Source organism: Balearica regulorum, chromosome 5 (genome assembly GCF_011004875.1).
Source record: "Balearica regulorum gibbericeps isolate bBalReg1 chromosome 5, bBalReg1.pri, whole genome shotgun sequence".
In the NCBI taxonomy this organism is placed as follows: Eukaryota; Metazoa; Chordata; class Aves; order Gruiformes; family Gruidae; genus Balearica; species Balearica regulorum.
In genome coordinates, this window is record NC_046188.1 from 45,762,451 (window position 1) to 45,787,994 (window position 25,544).

Here is a 25,544-nt window from a genome sequence, read left to right on the forward strand (position 1 = left end):
GCGAGCCCGCAGGCTGCGGGTACCGGTAGCGCCCCGGCTCCCCTGGCCGCCCGAAATGATTTTTAGAAAGGCTTTCCTGCATTGAGTTGGTTTGCTTTTTTTATTAAGTCGTGGAGAAGGGGGGGGGGGGGAGGGGGCGGCTGCGGTGGGGTGGGGGAATTTGGAAGGGGAGACAGAAACGACGAGGAAAGAATTAAGCAAGGTAATAAAGAGAATAAGGAAGGCAAATCCGCTGAAAGCTTTCTTGGACCAGAAAGCTGAGCGAGCCCAGCGCTGCTCTGAGGGAGACTCGCAAAATTGGTTTGGAATCTAGTAAATGAATCCGTCTCTGGCTGTTTTTAACGACGACCTCGCTAGAAATCCCTTCTGCATCTGGGGGGCGGGGGGGGGGGGGGGGGGGCTGTTCTTGTCAGATCCGAGCTAATGAAAACGGTGGTACTGGTCTTGCTCCTGCAGAAAGGCCCTGGGGGGAGGCGACGGCCACAGCCCCCCCCCCCACCCCCCGAACCGTCGCTCCAGGGGCCGCACCCCCGCCCTGCCGCCCCGCGCTCCCCCAAGCCGCATCCCGCTCTCCACCGCGCACCCAGATACACACACACAGATGAAAGCCACGAGTCTTCCCCCTCACTGCACGGGGGGGAGGAAACCGAGGGGAGAAGGGAGGACGCATGAGCCGGGCCCCGGGGGGAGCCCGTTGGGAGCCCAGAGCCGCCGCCGATGCCCCGGGCTCCCAACCCGCAGCCGGCTGCGCCACGGCCCGCGCTCCCGAAGGAGTTAAGGGTCTTATTTTCTTCCCTTTTCCTTCTCTCTCTTTCTTTCTTTCTGTCTTTCCTTCTTTCTTCCTTTCTTCTCTTTTTTTCCCTTTCTTTTTTTTTTTTTTTAACTGAAGAACTGTGGATATAGTTTGCGTAATATCTTTATTACTGAAAACTTCAAGGTAAGCGAGCAATAGAAACCAGATGTGGGGATGGGAGGAAGGCAGGGTAAGAGTAAGTGTAAGGGGTAGCAGGAGTTAACCGGGGGAGGAGGGGAATCAGGTTGAATGGCGGGAGGGGGGCACGACGGAAGGTGAGTATTGATTTATTTTTAAGCTCTTTTTGGGTTGCAATTGACCCCTCAAACCAAAAAGGGCTCCTGCCAGCCTCTGTCCCTTTGCAAGTTCACCTCTGGCAGTCCCAGAAGCCGGGGCCAATTTTGTGTGCTTGGCGACCCTGTTAAAATCCCTCCCTGTTGCCCTCCCGCTTTTGACCCAGTTGTTTCACACCTGGAGAGAGCACGTTTTTAGAGGTAAATAAATAATGACGATCATAAACGTGCAGCGGGACGCCGCGGAGAGCTTGCCTGGCGATGTGCTGGGCGACCGCGGCACCGCCCTGCCAAGGGACGCAAAGGGCTGACGGCAGCGCTGCGAGAGCTGCCGACCCTGCAGGGGTTAATGCCGGGGGAGGAGGCCTAAAGACATATAGCTGCGGGGGAAATCCGTATTGCCTTTAATACAGAGGAGGGGGCACGGAGTCGGGGGTCCCCGCAGGTGGGGGCAGTGAGCAGCGGAGAGGGCCGAAGCGAACCGAGCGTGTCACGACCATTAAATCGTCCCCGGTGCTTCCGCCTGAGTGGATCTCACATCTATGCCTTCGTGGTGTTCATGTCATCTGTCTGATTTTTTACTCTTTTAATCATAAAAACTTTTGGAGTTGTTTGGGGTTTTTTTAACGCAAAAGGTATGACCTCCATCCCCCCCTGCTTCCACACACCCCCATACACATACACACCCCCCCCTTCCTGGGCCCCCTCCCCTCCACTGTCATCATCTACATATTAATTGGGGGAGAGGTCTCTTTTTTTTCCTTTTTTTTTTCTTTTTCCTATGTGTGGGGGGGAAGTGCGGAGAAGAGCCTCTTTAGAGTGTAGATAGTTTGGAGGGAGAGACGGAGGGCAAGTGTGTGTGTGTGTGTGTGTGTGTGTGCGTGCGTGCGTGCGTGTGTGTGTGAGAAAGAGAGAGAGAGAGGGAAAGAAAAAGACCCCTTTTACTGTGCGAGATCTTAAGGGGGTTTGGAGATCTGGTCAGCTTTCAAGAACATCTGAATCCTCTTAGAGCTCCCTGGCCCAGCTGTGATTGTGTGTGTATGAGAGAGGGAGAGAGAAAGAGAGGTTCCTGGTGCCCCTCCAAGCGCATTAAGGACACTCGGGCCTTTTAATTTTAGGAATGAATGCTGATACTTGTGTTTCTTATTGTGATCCGGCTGCCATGGATTCCTACTACAACGCAGCCTCCCAGGGCACAGAAGGCTCCTCGCCTTTTAGGGCATTTCAAGCAAGTGACAAGTTCAGCCCTACTTTCCTGGCCAGCAAAGGACAAGGCTTTGGTGACAGCAGCACTAAGTGCCGGAGCCGCTACAGCCAGCAGGAATGTCAGTCCCTGGATGGCAGCGTGCAGGCTCCCGGCTCCGCCGGGGCTCCGGCCTCCTTTAACAAATACCCTCCGCAGCAGCAGCCGCCGCACCTCTACATGCAGCGAGGCCCCTGCAAAACCCCCCCGGAGAGCAACGTCAAGCTGCAAGAGAGCAGCAGCCACAACGGAGCTCTGCAGGTCTCCTGTTACGGTGAGTCCTTGGCGTGCGGCGAGGGGAAGCACCGGGGGCGAAACCGGAGAGATCCCGGGGCTGGAAAGGGCCTCCCGGGTGCGGGGGGGTGGGGTGGGGGAGGCGGAGTGGGGGTGGCTGGCCGGCAGGACAAGTCCTCCCGGGGTCAAGGAGACCTTGCCCGGCTCCGGCACGCCGAGCAGCCCTGCCGGCCGCGGCGGCGGAGCGCAGCGAACCCGCGGGCAGCCCCATCCCGCCGCCGCGGTGCGGGGCTGGGGACCGCCGCGCCCCCCGAGTATCTTTATTCCCAGCCGGGTCTGGAGCCCGCGGTACCCGTGGGAAGCGGCGCTTCCGCCCCGTCCCGCTTTGCGGTGATTTTAATCGTAATTTCTGAGCGGGGCAGATGCGCTCCCGGAAAGCGTTAGCAATGCAGGGAAATCCGCAGTAAACGGAGAGAGAAAGAGAAAGAGAAAGAAGGAGCGGACTGCCGGGCTGCGCAAAATATTCTCTATGGGACCGTCTTCCAGAGGGAGAACTTCTGGGAAATCTTAATTTTACGCTGTAACAGTCTCTTCTTTTTTCCTGTCTCTCACTTCCTCCCCTGATTGTCACTCCCTTAATTGATTTCTGCCCGGCTGCAGATAAACCACTCGAATCCTCTCCCCGGGTCATTAGCGGCAATTAAGACACTCCCTTGCACTGGCTCCCGGCAGGACAGCCTGGAACGGGGTCGCTTCTCATGTCGTCTTCGAGCTTAAAAGGTTTAAAAGGCTTCTTCGGGAGGTTTCCGCTGTATCGAGGCGATTAGGCAAAAGAAAAAAACAAACAACCCGTCCCCCAAAAAACCCCAAACCAAACAACCACCCTTCAAAAAAAAAAAAAAAAGGCAACTCAAACCGACAAAAAAACCCAAACAAATACACACTCCCACACCCTCCCCCAATAATTTTCAGAGGAAGAGAAAGTGGAAATGAAATCTCTTCCTCTCCCTCCCGGTAATCTTTGTGCGGGCAGAGAGGCTGACCCGGCCTGGATTCAGCACGTCGCCGCTGACGGGGGACGGCCGTGTCCCCATCCTCGATGAGCCGGTCCACCGTGACCCCGCCGGGCAGGGACACCGACAGGGCTGTGCCGGGGTCTCCGGGGAGCCCCTAAGACCGGCGGTGACTGTGGAGTGGGGGCGCTGGGAAGCCGGGAGAGGCCCGGGTCAGGCCGGCGATCCCACCTCTACGCTCTCGCCGTCATTTTGGGTACTTTTTTTGCCCACTTTCCTTTCCCTTTCCTCCATCTCTAGACTTAAAGGCGGAGGCGCCTTCCCCCTGCCCGTCTCGTAAACCCCGGCGTGCCGGGCTGCGTCCAGGCGTCGTCCATCACCCCCTGCGTGCAGCCAAGGTGTCCCCGCATCCAGGCCCACAGACCCGGTTCCCTCACACACAGGTGACTCCCTTCCCGGGGAAAGGGCATTAACTCCTTGCCAGGCAGCCGTACCCGGGAACCGCAGGCAGAGCCTGAGTGCCCTACGCTCGGCCTTGCTGCCCGCTTTTCGCCGGGCCGGACAAGGGTCAATCCCGTCCCCCCCTCACCTCGGGCCGCGCTCTGCTCCTGCCTCGGCCCGCACGGCTCCGGCCCGCACCCGGGTGGCGCCCCCCCCCCCCGGGTATTTCCCCGCCGGGCCCCGGAGTGGCAGGAGGGCTCTGACTGGGGGGCTGCTTTCGCGCTTGTTCCGGCCAGCGCTTAGGCTGGGGTTTTCTCCCTTTCCTCTGCTCCCTCTCTTCCTCTGCCCCTTACCCGTGGGCGGAGAACCCCACGCCGGCGCCAAGGCACGGTCCGCATCCGCGGAGGCCTTCTGGGGCCAGGCCGGGGCGCACGGGGCAGGGCACGGTGGGGCCGGGGAGCCCCGCGGCGCCGCGCGGCCCCGGCCGGGAGGGACCTGCTCCCCCCTCCCGCCAGGAGGAATGGGAGCGCAGGGGAGCCCCCGGTGCCTTCCTGGGCCGCGGCGGCGGTGCTTTCCCGGCCACCCTGCTATCCTCTCCCTGCTAACCGGCTCTCTTGTTGTCGTAGGTTGCAAAGCCCGGGGCGCCGGCTTAGCCTGTGATGACACATTACAACCCCCGGTAGAGCCACACAAGTTTATCTCCCTCCCTAACGCCACCGGGGTCCCCCCTGATTTATTTTAAAGTGGGGCTCCAGGCTTGACTTCAGTGGGAGCCCCGCGTCGGTGGCGGCGGGTGGCCCGGCCCAGACCCGCGCTCGTTGCGAGCCCCGTGTGATGTGGCTAGGGACGATGGGCTGTAATAAGAGACACATGGATCCGCGAGGATAATTAATAGCAATAATAATAATAATGGTTAATGATTGAAGAGAGAGACTCGCTAAAAATAGCCAGATCGGGGGTTCGCAGAGCGACTGCAGCACCCGTAGGCGCCTCTATGCCTTCTCCCAAATGGCTAAACCCACCGCGCCCGCCTAAAGGGACCGAGCCCCAGTAAACACCCTCGGCGTGGGTGAGAGCCGGGGAAGAAAGAGCCGTTCTATTTTTCCACAGTGAGCATAAGCGCGGCCCGCTAACCCGCAGGCGGGATGCAAGACGGGTGGGGAGAACTACGGGAGGGTTTTGCTAGGGAAGCCGGGGAGCAGGCGGCTGCCCCACTGCCTCCCGCCGAGCCCCCGCGGCCGCTCCGGTGCTGGTACTGCCGTGCGCGTTGTGCAGACGGGGAAAGAGCGCGGCGCGGACTGCTGGTTCCCCTCGTTCCCGGTTGCCCGGGGCTGAGGTGGATGCTGGGATGGTGGGACGTCGTGCCCGTAAGTACCTCAATTTAAAAAGAAAGCCACCCCCTACCCCCCCTCCCCCCGAAAAAAACCACCCAAAACAGCAACAAAACCAACAACCCCAAAACCGAGGCTGACACAACGGCAGGCTCTTCTCTCAGGCGGCCGGCTTCCCCCCGCGCCCAGAGCCGCGTCCGGAGCTACTGCGGGCCCATCGCCCGGGCCGGTCTTCGCACTGCCCGGGGAACGCCGCTCCCCGCACAGCAGCCCCGCAGCCGGCCCTCGCCTCCGCCTTTTCCCTCCTCGCTTGTAGAGCCGCCGGGCGAGGCCAGCGCGGAGTGGCCGGGCAGTGCGGCGGGGCCCGGGCCGGCGGGAGGCACGGCGGGCACGGCGGGCACTCCACGAGCCGGGGGGGGGGGGGGGGCTGTGGGTGTCCCTTTTTTTTGTTTGTTTAGTTTTATTTTAATTATTTGATAAACAAGTCGTTTCGAGTTATAAAAAGCCCGTGCCTGCCATCTATTGCTCTCGGCTTCTATTTCTAGATCTAAGCCCTTCCATTGCACTGTATGGATAAATATAGGCCAGGGAGAGCTGCGGCCGTAAATACACGGAGGACACGAGCGGCAGTCGCTGAAGCGCTTCCAGCCCGGCTGCTGGCATGGCCGGTGGCACCGGGTGGCCCTGGCTCCCGGCCGGGCTCCCCGCGGCCCCCTCGGAGAGGCGGCTGCCAGCCGGGCTCTGGAGGGGGCTCCCGGCGGGGCTCCCCGCCTCCCTCGCCGCTCGCTTCCCTGCCTGCGCGGTGCCGACGGTCTGGCGGCCTCGCACGGCTTCCCCCGCCGTACATAGGGGTACGGGTTATCCCGCAGACCGGCACCGGCAATTAAAGTCGAGATCTTAAAACCCCTCAGAACAGGTTATATATCTTGGCTTAGGAGGGGAAAAAGCTTTGGAGTGATTTATGTGCTGTAGTAATCTGACTTGCTATTTCTACTGCGTGGAGCTGAAGTAAGTTATATGTCTTGAAACGTATGTATGCATATACCCATATACACACACAAATATATACGTATATTGCTGTCTAGAAATACGGGCTGAAAAAAAAAAATCCTTTGGGAAGTGAAAGCGAATGTGATGGCGATGTTTGCTCAAAGGAAACAGGAGAAAGGAAACGGGCTTTCTCTAACAGAGGAAATTCTTTAAGTGCCGGGTTATGCAAATAGCGACCATTTCTTTTATTTAGCGAGCAAATAAAAAGTGCAGCCTAAAGTGCGTTATTAATAGAAGTGCAGAAAGCAACTGCCGTAGGAATCAGCGGCTCGCTGGGTGCTTTTTTAAATTGACACTTTTAATGTAATTCTCCTCCTCCTCCTCCCCCGACCGTAATGTAAACTGCAGGCACGGCAGGAACAAGCTCGCTGGCGGTCCCCCCTCCGCCTCCTGTGAGAGACCGCTCGCTGCCAGGCGCTCGGGGCTCCCCGCGGCGCCGCGCAGAGCCCCCGCCGATGTTCAAGGGCTTTGCGGGGCTCGCCGTGCGCCGGGGAGGACCGGCGACATCTGCACCCTTCCCCCGGCTCCAGCTCGGGGCGGGAAGGGGCCGTGTGCTCTCCCCGGGACTCTTGCAGGGCTGCTCCACGTCGGGCGATGCCGTGCCTCCCCTCCGGGGTCTGGGACTGTTACGGCCCCCCACCAGGCCTCCGCCCGCCCAGCTGCGCATCTCCGCGGGAACCGCTCCGCCACCGGCCCGGGGGGGGGGGGGCGGCTGATGCTCCTCGCCCGGCCACGGGGTGCAGAGGGCTTTGGGCGGCTGTGGGTCATGGGGTGCGGCGGCCGCCCCGGTCCTATCCCCCCTTCCCTCTCCCCGCAGCTTTGATTTCGGCTCTCGGGTCCTGCCCGGGCTCCTTCCCGCGGATAAAAGCGCCGGCGGGGAGGCAGGCGGGGTGTGCGCGGGCTCCCCCCGCACCTCGGCGGAGAGAGGTGCGGGGGGGCCAAGGGTGGGGAGATGCTGCTGCCCTGATCCCCGCGGGGAGCAACAGGAGAGTATAAAGGGGAGAAGTATGCGGAGGGAGGCGCGAGTGGGGAAGCGGGGGAAGGGGGGCCGGGGGGCCGGGCCGGGCCGGGACCCTGGCGGGCATCGGGGAGAAAAATCAGGCAAGCGGAGCCCGCGAGAGCGGGGAGGCGAGCTGGAGGGGAGCGGGGCGGCAGGGCCGGCCCCTTCCCGGGTGCTGGACGGCCGGCTGCCCGGCGAGGCTCGGCGGCCGGCTCCCGGCGTGCTGCTGACGCCGCCCTGGCAATCGCCCTCTCTTTTCCACAATAGGGCCACCAGATCTGCCATTCAAGGGCTCCGGCACCCTCCCAGGGAGGGGAGGGAGCTCTCGCCAGGAGTTTGGCTAAGCCTCTGTTTGAACAGACACTCCGAGGTGCGGGATCTCTTCCGCGGAAACCTGCGGGATTTCCTCAGGGAGCAGGACGCGAAGGTAGGGCTCACGCTCCTTACCCCGGCTGCGCAGGAAGATTTATTCGCGGCTCTTTCCAAAGATGTTTTGCGCTTCTCTTGACTTGGACGGTAGATCTGGCTGGAAGCTTTTATAGGATTCCTGACCCGAGCTGTTTATAACACTCATGTGTCAAAGGACCGGGAGCCTCCCTCCCCCTGTATTACTGCCGCTCCCTCCTTGCAGGAAGATTTCTTTTCGCACTAGAGCTGTTTATTTTCGACTTGTCCGCTGCTGATTGGGATTAACTCCGCTTTAGCCTTTCACTTCTGCAGCGCACGCTTGTAACCCCAGCAGGACGTTACCAGCAACAAGAAGGGTGCGGAAAGAGAAAGAGTCTTAAAACTTTTACTAGTCTTAATTGTTTTGAAAGCAACACGGTGCGAAGCAGACGAGAAAAATACTGATGGGGAGAGAGATTTGGAGATGCTTACTGAGTGCGTCTTTTCCTAAGGGTTTGGTGTAGGAGTCCTATTAACAATATATGCTGATGCCAGATAGTGCAAATGAGCTGTGTGTGTGTTATCTGGAGCTGCAGGCTGTTTATTTTGTGCTGCCTTTTGAGTGTACATTCAGTGTGGTTGCATGACTAACTGGCTGGAGTGATTCACTGGCTGCTTTATGGGTGACTGCTCAAAACAAGTTGTGAATCAAAAGAGATTTCTTTGGCTGTGGTTTCTAACCTCCCAAGTTAAATGCACTCAGGGTTTAAGGGGAGCTAATGTGCAGACTTCAGTCCCTCAGATCTTGAAGATTTATTCCTTTTCCAAGCCCTTCGTTCAAAGCCATGATGAGTTTCCTTTTGTAAGAGGGAGGTGGTGTCTGGGAGGCTCGGAGCCAAGGTCTGCTGCTAAAGGACATCTCCAGCCGCAGCCCTGTCCATTCAGTCACCCTAGTTCCCGGCTTTTCAGCCACTTTCGCTCCCTGGAGTCCTTAAGTCTTGTAAATCTTGTTCAGGGCATTTGGGTAGCTGTAGCGATTTCCCCAGGTAAAAAGCGTGATGCATCCTGTAGCAGTAAGGGACGACTCTTCCCATTTTGCAGCCGGAACCTGCGAGTGGCTTGTGCAAGGTCAGGCTGCCGCCGCTCAGTGGCGTCAGTGTGACCTGCCCGGGGCCCGGGCTCGGGCAGGACGAGCATCTCGGCGGGCTGGAGATGGAGCCCACTGCAGCAGTCAGAAAACACACAGAGCAGAGGTCTTGTATTAGATTTTGGAGGGGACTGAACTTAGGTTTCCCGATGGCCAGGTCTTTATTTGGTGCAAGAAACTGTAGCAACAGGTCTCCCAGTACATAAAGTAAGCTCAACCTGCCAATCCACACAAATGGTCTCATTTTTAAAACATTGGGCAACCTATATTGGCCAAAACAAGATATGGGTTGGTCACTGCTTTTCAGAAAATGCTGAGAAATCTTTGCCCCAGAAGTCACGTGTTTCTGAGGTATTCCTCCTACACATTTGGAAAAAAAAAAACCAAAACCAAAACACTCCATCATCTCAATTGTTAATCAGCTTGGAAAGCGTATGTCTAGTATCTTCATGTAGATACATTTTCAAAAGGAAAAGAGAAAGAGGTCTAGATTAGGAGAAGCCTGAGCAGTAACACAGCTAATATAGGACCCCTGTGACTTGAGAATCACTAAGAGATGGATGGGAACATTTCATATGAATTAAGCGTTAGAGTAATTTACCATAGTTACACGTCTGTCAGCTGCCTCAACTTGTAAATGAAAGTTCCTAAGTAAAGCAGGAAAGCTGCTTACATATATTAAATAAATAACCTCCACTTTTTTTTCTGTGTAAGTTCAGATGAACTAATACTATTATACATATTGGTGATTCTGTTTGGTCATGTTTTCATTCATACTTGCACACCGTCTTCATATTTTGACTGTTACATAAATAGGCATGATGTGAAAGATCAATTGTGATCACCGTGATACTTCTAGGGCCATTTTTTGATCAAAGAGAGATGGGTCAATGAGGAATAGGGGAGAAGGATGGAAGGAGGAAGGAACAGAAATGAATGAGAAGAGGCAAGGGAAGAAGAGGAGCTATCTTGGAGGGATGATGAGCAGTGACAGACTGACTACTATTATGGAGAGTGGTCTGCAACTGATTTTATGGACTATATAAGTATGAATTTACCAGCATCCAATTCTTTATCTCTCTGTTGAGAATAGCTGTGATTCAATATTTAGTAGCTACTACCTTCAGGTCCCAGCAGGATTTAGCCATGACAAGCTGGTATGTTATGAGCTATGCTCTGTCCTTATCTGCACTGATTGAAGACCATTGCATTGCCTAACTCAGCAGTTAAATGCCAATTTAAACCTGATTTTTTGTTTTGTTTTCTGTTTGGTGGGTTGTTTGGGGTTTTTTTTTTTTTTTTGGTGAAAATGCAGTTTAAAGGTTTATCCTTTGCAGTTAATCTGCTTGCTGGAAACAGATGGTTGAATCAGTATTATTTCTAAATCTACTCTTTATTGGCAAGAACTGTGTTCATTAGCTGTCAGGCAAGTGGGTTTTTAGCTGGTGATGGAGCCTGAAAAGTAAGCTGGTTTAGTTACTGATAGACGTGCTGTACGCTGAGGCTGGGTGAAAACTCTGTGGGGATTATGAAGGTAGCAACCGCCTTTATTCAGTAAAAGTCTGAAAACACTATGAAACCAAAGAGGGGCAGTCAATAGAAAGTCAAGGCCCATCAGAGAAATGTTATCAAAATGAGGAACCTGAGGAAGAGATAGAACAAACATTTGGGCAGGCTTCTGTCTGGTGGAAATAAAAGAAAGTTGTAATGTCTCGAAATGACTCTTATCTGATTGCTACCTACTGCATTTAGGGAGACAGAGCTTTGTGTGCAAACACCGCTGCATAAAACAAATACCTTGGGCCACCTTAGTTCCTCCTTGTAGTGAAAACTGCCTCCTCGAGACTTGGTATATTGGCTGACCACTTCAGTCGGGTGACGCTGGTGTTGGGTAGGATGCAGTTTACAAAGAGGGAAACAGGGAACTGTATTAATTCTTTTGATGCAAGAAGGATCAGATAATAAAGGTGTTGCAGCTGTCTAACCTATTCAGGAGCAGTAGAAAGTGACAGGAATTCACATCAGAATCAAATCAAAACAAAACATAATTGTAAACTGTGCACAGGGAGTAAGGGCAATATTGGGAATATTCCCAGAAATGGTTGAAAACAATCTGAGAATAACTCTGTGCTGGGACAGTGCCCAGAGAGATCCAAAGGCACAGTTGCAAGACCCCAACTCCACAAGATGCTGGGGAGCACACATGACACAGGCCAGAAGATGTTTCACAAAACAGGGGAAATAATAGGAAAATGTTGTTCAGCCTGAAACTTAATAGGAGGCCTGAGTCACAGCAAGGTTTCTGAAAGGGTAGAAAATCATCTCAAAAAGGAAACCAAAGGATTATTGAGGTACCAGACTGCTGGGCTTGGAGTTGCTCTCAGGCTGTCAGGTCTGCCACCCACGGCTTGGGTCACCCATAGGACTGGCCATTTGCAGCACGTGTGCTCTGTAACACAAACACAAGGAGCTCCGCAGCATTAGGTTTGTCCAGCCCCAGTGATGCCACTTGAGACAGGACGCCATGGGAAGCCAACACACATCTGTGTGGCCAGCTGGAAAGAGGAGCCAGACCAGACAGAGCCCGACTCTGCAGCACTTGTTCACAGAGAAGAGCCTGAGGCCAAACGTGAGGGCACGCTCCGTAGCCTGGACCACGGTGCTGGTCTCTGGTTTGGGAGGCTGTGAGACCTTCTGGAGCAGTGTGGAGCACTTTTCCAGCCTTCCCTGGGATGGTGCATGCCCAGACCTTATCCTGGAGCAGAGTCAGGAGCACAACTGTGGCAAGGACCCATACCTGAGAGCTGAGAAGCACTGTATTATAGACATAACCTGGCTTATCAAGATTTGGTCTGAACCTTCGTAAGCAGATTGGAGCCAGATATCAGTCTGAGCTAGACAGGACACAGCCAAATGCTAGAAGGCAAGAGGAAGAAGAGACCCACCTAAATTGGCAGAGGACCTGCAGACATTTTGTGTTCCTTGTATCTCCAGATGCCAGTGAGGACTTCCAAGATAAATAGCCGATGGACCAATTGCTAGACACTTAGGCAGATTGTGGAGTAAGAGGAGGCCAGAAACACTCTATGAAGCTGTGGGATTTATGGCAGAGCTTAAATAATGCATTTCAGCCCTTGAATGGGAGTCGGAAAGCTGCTACTGGAAGAGAGGGAAGCTGGTTGCTTTAAGTCATACAAGGACCTGTGCTAAAGAAGAGTATTTCTGTCCAGTTCATACCACTTCAGGGTATTAGAAAAAGGGGACTTATGCTGGATAGAAAGCAATGGAGGATTGGCTACAACATCAAAGATGAGTGCAGCGGCTAGGTTAAGTGCAGCTTTGATGGGGAGGGGAAATATCCACAGAGAGAGTTGTTATAAATATATGGCTAGTCAGGACAGAGCTTCATGAAAATCTACTGAAAGGCCCGAACTCAACTCAGGAAACAGGGGGACTTGAAGCTGCACTTACAAAGCTGGGTGATACTGGTTTTAAGCTAGACTTGAGGCTGTAGCAAGGCTTTGTGGTGCCCAGGACTGGATATTAAGTTGGAGTTCAGAGCACCCCCCTCTTCCCTGTAGCCTTTAATTAGTTTGGTTTTGGGAAGGGTATTTTTGTGGCTGGTTGTACTGGAAATCCCCTTTTCCTTGGCCTTGGTGGCAAAAAATGTAGTTTTTGGTTGAACAACCTATTTGCCTCCGTTTGGCAGCAATTCACTTCAGAGGGATGCCCATGGGGAAAGCCAAGCAGCGAGGGGTTGCTGCGTGTGTGATTAATAGGCTTTGCAGCTGCTCGTTCAGGTACTGCAGTTGCTAATTGAAACTAGACAGAGAGGGAGATGATGGGACAGTCCAAAATGGAGCCACCCCATGGGTATAAGGGAAGGCAAGGACTGGGTAAAGTGTCCTTGCTGGAGAGAAAGGCGTTCAGGAGACTGGATCACCGGGATTCAGGAAAATGCTCAGCATAGCCAAGGTGGGAGGTGAACTAACACTCTGCATGCACATCACTGTGGTTGGTACTTTGTCAGTGAGTATCAGGGCCTTTCAGCCTGCAGTGTTTTATTTAAAGACATGGCTCATGTGAAAGAAAGAGGTTTGGGCAATCTGTTTGTGGTGCCTGCCTCCGTGGGCAGGCCCCTGAGCTGTCTTTTTGAGGTTGTAGCCAACTCTTGGACTTTATCTGTTGTCCTGGTTAGAAAAAAAGGCTAGCAAGAGCTTTGCTGTCTAATATGTTAATCAAAGGGTGCTTATGCCATACCATTAATAGATAGTATCTGGGATGTGCCTTACTAGATTCATTTTGGTTTCCACAGTGGATATCTGAAGGTGAAAATGGCTTTCGTGTTAGGACAAGTCCATCACAAACTGTAGTGTGGGTGTCCCACAACCTGTATAAGGCAACCCTCACTCAAGAGACCAACAGAGCCGGCATCATATGGACAGCCATCCAATCCCTCCATTATAGCTGAGGGTATCCTGGTGTATGGTAAACCTTTTAACAGGAACTGATAATGTTTTATGAGCAGGCTGTAATGCACTCAAGGCTGCCAATCTGAAATTGAACCCAGAGTGAGGTGACCAGCTGAAAAGAGGTATAACACACACCCTGGGCAAACGCTCAGCCAGGGGTGATGGGACAGTGCTTTCCCGATGCAAGGGAGGGCAGCAGGGCACTGTCAGCCTGCCTGGCCTTGCAGGGCACTGATCCTGCTGCTGGAGGCTCAGCTGTGGACTTGCCAGGGTTACAAAAGCTTCACATGCTCCTTGTGAGAAGGGAAAACTGCCTCAGTGGCCAGAGGAGAGCAGCTGGACATCTTCAGAGCAGAAGCAGTTTCTGTTGAACACAGCTGGGGGTGCTTGTAGGGTGGGGATGGCACTGACACAAGACTGAAGTCACCAAAGGCTAGTTCTGCCAACGCCTTGTTCAAATGGCTTTTTTGGGGCAGACACCTCCCTCAACAGGACAGCAAGAAAAGATTGAGACTGCATCCTTTTTTTTCTCCTTTCCTTCACAGTCTGCAGGAATGAAAACGCTCCTGCTTCATCCAGTAGATGTAGGTTCGCTAGAGCAGAGTTCAAGGAGCTAAAAGTATCCCTCAAAAAGGGTCCTGGTATCAAACCAAGGTGTTACTGAAAAAAAGCAAACCCCTCATTTTGTAACCATATCAGCTTTGGAGGATAGACTGTCTTCAGAGTAGCAGGACAAAAGCTCTCTGGTCATGGTGGGAAAGCTTGGAATTTAAAGACGAAATGTTGTATAGGAGATGGGGAAATAAAACAATGGGTGATGAGTATTCATGAGAGCTCATTATACCTGAAACATTCAAAAAGGAGGTTCTGAGGTTTCGTTATGATGTCAAAACTGTTGGACATCTTGAGGTTGCAAAATCCTTAGTCAAGCCAGGAGAGAACTGGTTTTGAGGAAAGTGCTGACAGATGATGGAAAATTACTACAGGAAATGTGATGCATTTCTTGCATATGATATATCTTAAAAGTGGGTCCCCAAAGATGGGGAGAAACCCTACTGAGCAGGGTCTCCTGGGGACCTTATTGTGATTCATTGCTGTTGATGTTGTTGGGTCTTTGCCTGAGATGGAATCTGCCAGACAATATTTGTTGGTAGCTATGGATTTCTTTAGAAAATGACCTGAAGCTTATCCAAAAAGGAACCAAGAGGCTGTGATTGCAACCAAACTTCTAAGGGATGAATTTTTCACCAAATTTGGGGACCTAGACATGAAGAGCGTGCAATAAGGCAGAGGCTTTGAGGCCAAAGTATTTCGGTTTGTCAGATGCTAATAAATGCAATAGGAGGTATCCAGGATCCTACGGATGGTGGAGTGGGGAAGCTTGGCTGATGCTGGGAGGAGGCATTGAGCCAAGTGCATGATGCTTGGCCTAGATGCCCCCATTTACATTGCCTGGTCTCCCAGTACTGCTCCTCAAGGCCTTGGTATCTGCCTACCCCATGTCAGCATCTGAGAGACTTTAGTGCATCTTGCACGCCACCAGAAACCTGTGAGTGGGCAACTGAATCACCCCACAGATATTTTATATGAGATTGACAAAAAGACCAGGACTAATCCAACCCATTTTCTATTTTGTTGATTTTAATGACTTTCAGAGAAGCAGAAAAGGGAAAGTGCAGTCTGACCCCAGTCCTCCTTTTTAGACATTAGCCAAGAAACATAGTACACTCCTTGCAAAAAGTTCCTAAATTTGAGCCATGTAGTATGCACTGGTCTGCCCTATCTGGACTCTGAAAAAATCAAATGGAATGACTCGGATTTTTCCTGAGAAAAACAAATGCGAGTATTGCCTCAGGCAGCATACGCATTCTCTGAAGTAGGCTTAACGTGTGGAAACCTGGCTGATTCCACATCCTGTGGAGATGGAGAAATCAGGAGCCCAAAGCAGATAAACCGTGGTGTATAGCAATGTCCACATATGTGCATTAACACATCAGAGGCCAGTGGGTCCTGGCAGAGGAGGAGTTATATGGGGAACTGAGTGGGTCCCAAAAGCCAAGAATACAGCTGTGGATGTTGAGTCTGACAGAAATTAGTTCCCCACTGGGGAAAAATAGGGACTGGCCTGGTTTAGCCCACAGATTTCATTAAACCAAAAAATTTTTCTGAGAACTCCTTCTCAGGGGGTCAAAAGGAAAGGCAGCAGCAGCTGAAAGCCTGCAGTGGCATCCCAGGGGTAGCAGAGTCAGTCTGAGCTGGCTCTGTGAAAATGGCCTGACAGGAAAACACAATATGAGTATGTAAATAGCTAAGTCAGTTGTTCTGACACTCTTCCTCCCCATCTATCTGAGATGAAGCAGGCCCATGGGTCTGGGTTCTGCTGGCAGGAAGCTGAGCAGGGGGTGGTTTTGCAGGGGTGCCTGGCAGTGGTGGGCGAAGCAGTTCCCTTTTGCTCAGTCCCATGCCAGAAGTACTGACACAGCAGTGTGAGCATGGGCAAGCTGATGAAATCAGCAGATGAAGGCACTGAAAAACTGAACACTGCTTGAAGCACATCCCAGAACAGGCTGGGTACGCCCGGAGCAGGGGGCAGGGGTAAGCAGGGGACCCGGTGGTGCAGTGACGGTAGCAGCGTAGCACCGTGGTTGAGCCCAGCAGGGCTGTCCCTGCTCACTCCTCGCCCCGCAGTGTCCTGTAGAAAGGGAGGGATGTTGAGCCAGGCCACCCCTCTCCCAGGTGGGCAGCCCTGCTCCACAGCCCCCAGCCCTCCTGGCTGAGCTTTCCACTGGAGGCAAGACCCATTAAATAAAGAGATGGCATGCTGGCTTCCAGACTGTGCCTGGCTGGTAGTAATCTATAGAGCTTCTTACTGTAGCATCTGAACATCACAGTCCATCCACTGACAGGAGGTGGAGCACCAAAGTTTCCTTTTCTGCTTGTGTCAGGTCATGTTCTTGACAACGTTACACACACACACATCTCAGTTGTTTTACAAAGGAGTTACTTACAGGGGAAGGTTATTTAGTCCAGTGTGTAATACAGTTTGAAGCGAATTGGACTGTATAGCACTTATGCTATCCCTGTTTATAAGCCTCAGCTTCATCAGCTGTAGGAGGTGTCAATGGGGAAGAACAGTGTGATTTAATATGATTTAGGAAGCTTCATCTTTGCTTTGGAAAACAGAGGACACAAGCTGCAAGTACTCAGAGAGTCTCTTACTCCAGGCAAGCCTCTCGGTACAGGCAGATGCAGCACAGGAGCTCTCTGACGTCTTTGGGATGGAGAGCTTCTGCAGTTTCCTCTAGCACTAAAACCTTGACACCTTGGCTCTAAACCTCTGGCTTGTTGAAAGCTACAGCCTCATAACTGTGTTCACTGAAGGAGTTTTGTAGTTTGGAGCCCCATTGTTTACATCTGACTGTATATCTTCTCCTGAGAGCCTTATGAACAAAATGAATTGCAGCAGAAATCACACATTCACATACAGGGATGTTTGCCTCTTGTGAAGTCCGCAAAATCATGACCCAAATGTATGTCGAGATAGTAACTCTGAGAAGACAGTGTGCAAGAAGCCTCTTCTGAGATGAGAAGGGAGGAGAAAGCAACCTACTGCACCTCTCAGCAGTTTTCCTTGCAGACGCTCTGAGCCCAAGAGCTGGGCATGCTTTGGGAAGCCGAGGCTAGCCAGTGCCTAGTGGTGCCACAAATACCAGGAGTCCTCAGACATTGGAAACTGGAGTGTTTATCTGTTCTTCCCAAATTTCATTCTTTCCCGAACCTTGCAGATAGGCTTATTTCTAAAGAGTAGAGGAAGACGGAACGGGTGAAAAGGGGTCTTGCTTACTCTCAGCTAGGAAACTCTGGAACAGCATGTACCTTTCAGACCAGTGCATTTGACATGTATTGGTTCCAGCCCATGTTTTATAACTGAGTATTTTATTCTCCTGTCTAGGCCATCCTGCCTGCAGTCACTCTTTCCACGTGCTTCCCACCTTGCTGGAAAAGGCAACTTTTAAACACCAAAGCTCTGGTTGTGGCACTGGCGTAGGGATGGCATCTTCTTTAGGCAGATCTCTTCTGAGCTGGGGGCTGTGTCAGCACAAGGACATCCACATGTAAATCAGAAATCTTCCAAAACAAGGGCTTGCCTAAGGGAGTATTTTGGGAGACGGGGCAGGAGGAACGAACACCCCTTGCGTTATGTTTGCAAATTGTGAGCCAGGTATGATTTTTCGAGGTCTGCCTGGGACCCAGGATTGTTCTTGGGATGATGTTTATGAGTAATCTTTGGTCAGCAGATGGTGCATGTGTGTCAACTGGTGCAAGAGGTAGGCAGCTGAAAGGTGAACTGTGCTGGTGAGTGGAAGGTAGATACATGGTGGACACATGAAATGAGTCTTCTGTTCCCTGGATGGATGACCATCACTGGCAGAAGCACGTTTCTGGGACAAATACTCCTTTTCACGAGTTCCTAAAGATGATTTCTGTAAATATTTGCTAATGTTTACTTGACATTTGCAGTCATTCCTGTCGATATGATCCCATCCTGGAATGTTAACTGGAAACAAACACAAAAGTGGGCATGAGATCAGCTGATGTGGATACAGTTTTTAATTTAGGCCGATTTTCATGGTCATCATCTTTCACGTAATCAGCCAGTTCTGCTGAGAATTAGCAGTGCTCCAGGAGCTTCACTGTTTCCAAGATTCATGATTTTTTTTGTTCTCTGTTAGGAAGTGTATTACCAGAGTCACTGTTGTTTGTGTCTACTGTCTGACACTTCCTACCAAAATCCTGCCTCTGGTTGCTTCTAACTTAATCAAAACTTAACAATTTGGCCTAAAAGTTCCCACAGCAGTTGTTTGCCTCTGGCTGTTTTTATAATACTATTTTTTTAAAGTTCATCTGAATCAATTAAGCTGTTTCCAAGAACCTAGCTAAAACTAAGCACATTTTTGTTTTCTCCGTGTCAGAAAAAAATGACAATGACTTTTTCAAAAGTTCTGGTGCACTCTGCTGTCGAGCAAGAACATGAGGCTCACCATGGAGCTGGGCTTTGGGTAGGAAAAGTGCTTCCCGTGTTTCCTCTGAAAAATTATCTAAGAACAAGCCCTAAGGATCCGTGTTTCTCACTTGCTCAGTCGCGACAGCTTTGATTTTCGCACCTAAATACACTGCAAATTTCCCATGTTCTGGGCGTGTTTCCAGGCAGGTGTGAAGTCACTCTTCTTGCAGTGGCCGTTTATTCAAATAGATGGTCCAGCGTTCCTTGGACACAGGCAAAGTAGGGGAGCACATTGTTTGATGTAACTACAGACATGAGAAAAGCTGTATCTGGGGAAGCAGCAGAAGGCTGGGATAAGAAATCTGGATGTGGCAGAATGGTCTGAAGGCTGGGGAGTGTGTCAGACCGAAAGGGGGCTTAGGAATGGCTGGCAAAGATTCAAAGGTATTGCATGATTCAAGGCATCTGAGAAGTATACTGAGGCCAGCAGGACATTCATCTCCAAGGTGCAAAAATATTAGACAATGCTAAGTACTTTATAAAACTCAGACTTATGTATCTCAGAGCAGTTGTTCTGTGGTTGGTGGCTCTCCATCTTGGTTTGCCATCCCTACAACATGAGCAGTAGTGATGTCTTGTCTCAGTGGGCTTGTTGTGGCACAGGCATCTCTGTGCAGCCTTCTGATATAGCTTGGTGAATGCTGCAGGAAACCCAGAGGACACTACTGAACGGGGTGTGGATGCCATGCAGTAAGGCTTGCCTTCACATGCTGGACGATGAAAAGAAAATGGAGAACTGTTCACCAGTGGTAGGGATGCAATACATATGATCTGAAGACCCAGGAAAAAAAAATATGTTAGAAAAGAAATACAAGGAAAGGCACAAAAACTCTTCACATGGTGCTCTCGTTGCTCATTCTCCTTGTGTCCTGTAGACATGTTTGGTCCCTGCATTGGGTGTAATCATGGTGCTGAGCAGCCAGGGGCCACCCCAGCTAGCAGAGGCAGCTGCAGTCCATCAAGTCCATCAGTGCTGGTGGAGCCACACCGCTTCAGATGCCATCCACAGCTACAACAGCATCAGGAGCAAATGTCCTCTCCAGTCCAGTCCGTCTCCAGAAAAATTTGGTCCCAGAGTAGCTTCGTAAAGAATTCAGTGCTGCAGGTAATGGTGAGAGATCCACATCCTGGGCTGGTTTGGTCACCACCAAGTGCAGTGGCCAGACCCTGGTAACTTCAGTGGTCAGGGTCGAGTGGCTGGAGAACACACACAGGGCAGGCAGACACTGTGGGAGTGCGGCTCACTGGGCATGGGCAATCTGGGGGGAAAAGTGAGCCACAGAGGTGGAGAAGAAAGTAAAGGTCGAATTCTCTTGGCTCATGCAAACCTACTTCTTTCTTTTTTTCCCCTGGTGACAGTTAAACATCTTGCAAGGTGAAGTAGTCCTCAAGTGAAATGAAATCTCCCTTCTCAGGCCTCGAAGTGCATAATGCTCTGAATTACTTGACAAGCACAGTTTACCCTTTGAGCAATTCACAGCTCCCCTTTCGCAAGTAAGAACACACTTTTGTGGATGTTTTCCTTGTTCAGTACTACCTAATGGATTATTTTTTTTTTTAATAACTGTCATTTGTCCTGCATCTTGCTATTCTCAACTCAAAATGAAAAATGTAAGTTGCTGGCTGTGAATACTATTCATTATTCCTTTACCAGAGGAATCTTAGACACATTCATCCCATTTCCTCTTTGTGCCTCATTGTCAATAAACCTTTGCCTTGCTGCTTCTGTAAATCATTTTCATCCCTTTTCTTTGTGAACCATGTGCTTGGGCTCTTGCACAAATGTCTCAGGAGAGTAATTGGTCAAATCATGTAGTATCGTTTTTACTCCTTGATAAGCTGTCAAAACTTCATTAAGAGGAGATTATTAAACTGCACGTATGTATTTTTTCTGGATGAAGAAAGCATTACACTTAAACTGTGAAGCAAGCAGGGTTTCCCAATGTTTTCCTGACCAGAGCAGCTTGCACCAGCGATTGGTATTATTCAAAAGACTTAGATTATCCTGTCTTCCATGGGAAACACGCACCTTATCTCTGCTGTGATACAAAGGATGCGGAGCTAAGCCTCCAGAGAGAAAAGTGCACTAAGCTGGGGGTTAGATTTCAGGGCTGAGCATAAATGGGGGAGAGTTTCAAACATCCTTCTCTTCTTCCCCATGGCCCCAAGAGAAAGAAATGCAAGGCGTGAGAGCATAGCAGCCACAGTTGATGGTGGGCTCCCATCAGAGGCTGGAGCAGTGATTACAAGCCACTGCCATGGCCGCTGCTCTTCGTGACAAATGCCAGTGGTGGACGTAGACCCAGACCCAGGCTGGGGCAGAGGAGGACCAGCTGCCGCAGAGGCTGGAGGGAGCCTACAGGGCCGAGAGTTTATTAAACTTCACTTTAACTGGAGGTGAAATATGTTCCTGTAACGCAGGGCAACAGAGGTTAATGGAGTCCTTTTTGTAGATGTTTTATGACACTCTTTGGGGATACATATAAGACGACTGGGGCGTTCTGAGTAATTTAAATAAATATTTGTTTAGACTGTGTAAGAGGCAATTGGAGTTTCCTGGCAGGTCAGTCTCAGATGGATTTTTCTTTCTTTGCCCTTTCTCCCCAGCTATAGCGTAGACACGCTGCGGTTCACGGCCAGGCCGCACAGCGTACCTATGTCCCCCCAACACTTTGAAACAGCTCTCCTGGTCAGTGAGACCTTGAGGCCACCGTGCACCCCCTGTACTGCATGGGGGGCTCATGGGGACCAAGGACGACAGCCCCTGGCTAGCAGGGGTGGCCAGTGCCCTCAGATGCTGTCAGGAGTCCAAGCTTCCCTCTCTCCCTCGGCACCCGCATCTTCTTGGCAGGAAAACCCCACAGTGCTGCTGCACCATTCCCATCTCCTGACCCCACGGCAGGGAGATTTCATGCAGTGGTTCACCTGAGCGATGGAGTGAGGAGGGGTATAGAGGTTGGGGGAAACAACCTGCCCGATCAGGTTTGCTGTTAGTTATTTTTTCTTCATTCTTGGTTGGCAAATTCCCATTTTGGTTGTGCTGCTTCTTGCTTCAGTTTGTGATTTTGCTGCCCTCTTTCTCTCTGCCAGTAAAAGCTGATGCCAGCCTGTCACGCAGTCCCAGTGACTGTGAATTGGTGGGTTTGGTAGCCAGAAACCTAATTTCTTTCTGGAACACTTCTAAAAGCCTAGTGCTTGTAGGAACATTAGCAATTCCCAGACCTGGCCAGCCTTGAGTTTTGCAATGTGCAGTCAGAATGGAAATAAGTTTTGGCTGTGCTTCCAAGAATGGGCAGGTTTGGGGAAGGCTGAATGTTTTTCTTCCCTTGTCCAGGCCTTTCTTTACTAATCAGCTGTATAAAACTGAAGAACAGCAGAACTATTTTCTTAAAGAACCTGGCCCAAACTTTGGCCCAACATTTAAACTCAACCCTTTCTGTGGTTCAGTGAGGTTCAGCCAGCTTTGGGTGTTTTCTGTTTTTACTTCAGCTTTCCCATCACTACTGCTTTCCAATTTCCAAGCAAAAATGGTAGCACCCAAACCCCCCCTGCGATGTGCTGTACTTGGGTAGCAATGGGGGCTGCCGCAGCATCTCATCCAGACTCGGAGTCCCCAGTTCTTCTCCACAGGGGCACCTGGGGGTCCACGCTGGAAAGCATGAGAAGCAGCACAGGAGCTGTGCTGGGCGGATTTGTTTGGGCTTGTCTGACTGCCCGTCTGAAGTACATAATGCGTCACTTTAAGCATAAGGGTAGTCCAGGGACACACATATGCTGCAGTGCTTTGCTGGATTAGGGCCGCAGGCTGGCTGCTTCAGCTAGGCAGAGCCCGCTCAGATGCCTCTCCGGCCAGTGCCTGCAAGCCTTTTGAAGTTCGTCTGTCACTAATTTGAAACAGGACTCCATAATGCAGAGGCAGCTGAGCTCTTGCTCAGCTCGTGACAAAATGGCTCTAATCTTCCTCCTCCTGCCCCTCTGCTCTGCCGATTATTTCAGGTTGCAGCTTCAGTCCTGTCACCAGCAGCACAAAACAGGCCACTGGAAGTCACCTCTGGGAGGCAGCTGAACTTCAGCAACGCATTGCTGCCTCTGCTGTGAAGAGGTTGCTTTTGCAAAGCAGCAGACAGAAGAATGCAGAGAGAGACAGACTGACGGACAGACCTACCGACCGACAGTGTGAACACTGTCCAGGCAGGCATAGGCACATAGGACGGGGTGAATCACTCTCCAAGCTGGCAGCAGGGAATTAAACTGTGCCATAGCCAGACATCAGAGCAAGGCTCAATTCCCTTCAGGCGGTTTTGCCTCACCAGGCCTCCCCACCAGCTAGAAGGAGCGTCCCCCATTCTTCTCTAACTCAATGGCTGATTTGTATCTGCTGTCATACGTGATGGCCGGTGTTGCTTCGCTTAGCATGCGGTTAACGTGGAAGGCAAACATGTGTTGAGACTGTGGAAGGTTGCATCAGTGCCTTGTGCCCCCCTCTCTCCCCGACCGAGCAGATGCCCTGCTGACCCAGCATCCAGTCTTGGATGGAAATTGTAGGGGAAATGTCTGGGGCGTGTTGTGGGGAAGAGGGAGGCGCTGACTGGTTGTAGGGGAAAGCTCTGGAGGAGATGACAACTTGCAGCGAAGAGCCCCCTTTTGTCTTGCAGTGCTCAGGCAAGGGATCTTTTCCAGTCCTTGCGGTGGCCAAAGGGCATGGGTGAGGTTAAGATGAATACATAAATCAGCATCCGATGGGGAGGCTTATGCTCTTCCTTTCAGAGTGAGAGCTTGGCCCTACGCCCTGCATCACCCTCATCTGCCACTCACATCTGAACAATACTTCGCATTTCCACAGGCACTGAATGTCACTGCTTGCCATCAGCCCCAAAGCTCCCCAGTGCTTACCTTTCCCTGCTGCAGGTACAGAGCCTGGCTTCACAATGCCTGGGAGCAGGGAGGAGGGTTGAATCCTGGCTACCTTAAACACTGTCACCATGTAACTCAGCTGGAGATAACTTCCAAACAGGGGAGGAGTGACCTTGCAACCTTGCTGTCTCTAGGTTTTTCTAAAGGAAACACAACCCTGACAGAATTGGATGATCCTAAAATAAGGCAGACAGGTGGATGGGACAGGTGCTTCCCCAGATGCTGATGGTCAGTTAGTGACACTCAGCTCAGACAGGAGCGGGGCAGAGGCCCCATGTGAGGTCAGTGCATCCAGGTGTCCAAAACCCTATAGCACCTGTCTGTGGAGAATGGAAGTCTTCAGCAAACAGCATGAGGACCTGCCCGTTCTGCCTTTCATTTATCCAAGGGTCTGTGGACCCTTTTGGACTTGGCTCCCAATAAACAGCTACTGGCCTGTGTGTAGGTATGAGTCTATGACTGAGACCATCCGTTCAATACTTTGTCCTATATTAGTGATGCTGATTTCTTTTTCTTGATGAGCTCCCATATTTTGCCTTATTCAGCATTGAGCCCGATCTTCAGAGCAGTTAGGTGCTCACATCTGGTTCTGAGGAACTGGAGAAAAGCCAAGACCCTCAGGTGACCATGGCCATGGCAAGGCAATGCAGGATTGCTTTGGAAGGAGACTACTTATGCAAAATGTTTCAAATTCAGAGCCAAAAGGAAACTGAAAGCCCTTTCAAGCCCCCTTCAGATCCTTGCCTGCTTCATCCATCTTCCTTGGCAGATGAGCACTGGTGATATATCAGTTTGGAGGTACTAGGTGGCTTTTGGTTCACATGCACTGTTTTAGGTGGAGACCCAAGTAGGACATAGCAGAAACCCACAATTATTTCCCAGCTGTTTGTGACATGCCTACAGTGGGAAATAAAAGAGACATTTTAAAATGCTGTCGCTGACCCATCTTGACTGTCCTACTTTCAAGCAGGACTTTGCATGTAGCCTGGCATGCTGAAAACCCGTAGCTGACCACCCTCAGCCCTATGCTTGGGGCTGCCTTTGTGGGATCTCCTGAGGGTCTGGCTGCCACTGAGCTGCACAGAGGTGGCTGTCACATCCCTCTGCTGTCACTTAAAAAGCCATCTTGTGGCTGGTCCTGGCACAGCAGAGCACATCCCCAAGGCACTGTGTCATCTCCTGCGGCCACTGAAGGAACATCTTCAGGTGTTAGAGAGGAGAGAACCAGGTCACTAAGAAATCAAGGAGTTCATCAGAGAGAACCAAGATGCCCAGCTCCAGAATATTTGGCATAAACAATAATCTCCTTTCATATTCAGTAGCGAGGAAGCTGTGGTATGCAACTGAGCAGTTTCATTTTCTCCCCATGGAGGCAATGGCTCTTTTCCTATATCACATTCTGGGAGCCAGAAAGAGAGCCACAATTACAGAACGTTGCTAGAAACAATTTTGCGTCTTCAAAATTTGTTAGTCAGCTCTTTCCTGCTGTTCAAATGAATGTGCCACATCCAGAAGGACTTGCGGCATAAACTGTGCCTTTTTGCTTTAGCCACAGCTTCTATGCGGAGTTGTCAGAATTGATGTGTTTATACAAAAACCAGTTTTGTTAGTGTCCTTTAAATAACATGAAAGAGCAGCAAGCAGTGCATGTTGCCTTTATACAGATGGTGCTGAGCTCTCCCCAAGTAGCCACAGGGTGTGTGAATTCAGCTAATCAACGAATAAAGCAATATGTGCCCTCAAAAGCAGATGTTTGTATGGGGAAAAAAAGCTAGTTCAGAAAAAAAACCCAAGAGGAGCAGCAACTTCCACAAACAAATAACACACATGTGGACACACGCACACGTTCCCCAGGCTTGCTGTGATGTAAACTTCTCAGCAGTGCTAGAGTTAATGTTTATCAAGCTGTCTGTCCCCAAACCCACACAATGGTTTACTCCAGGAGAACGTAACCAGCCAAGCACAAGAGGGTCTAAGTGCAGCTGAGGTGGTTTTGACTCCTGGGAAAGCATCTCTGAGGCACACAGAGCAGAGACAGAGCCAGTGACTTAAGTTATACACTGGCTGCGGGGTGGCAGAAAGCCTATGGACCCATAGGCCATGTTCCCAGACTGCCTTTCAGGAGCAGAAGGAGTTTTTGAGATATTTCTGCTCCAGGCCT

The 25,544-nt window shown here is 51.3% G+C and overlaps 1 protein-coding gene across 2 annotated transcripts in view; it reads left to right on the plus strand.

Moving 5' to 3' along the window:
- The first annotated feature begins 2,206 nt into the window (after positions 1 to 2,206).
- ALX4 (ALX homeobox 4) overlaps positions 2,207 to 25,544 on the plus strand; it is a 40,485-nt gene continuing 17,147 nt past the window's right edge. The window contains exon 1 of one of the 2 annotated variants that reach the window (XM_075754688.1): positions 2,207 to 2,603. In XM_075754688.1, the coding sequence (XP_075610803.1) occupies positions 2,207 to 2,603 (397 nt within the window). Of the gene's footprint in view, positions 2,604 to 7,701; positions 7,826 to 25,544 lie in introns of those variants that run through there. The other variant, XM_075754690.1, reaches the window with a different exon arrangement.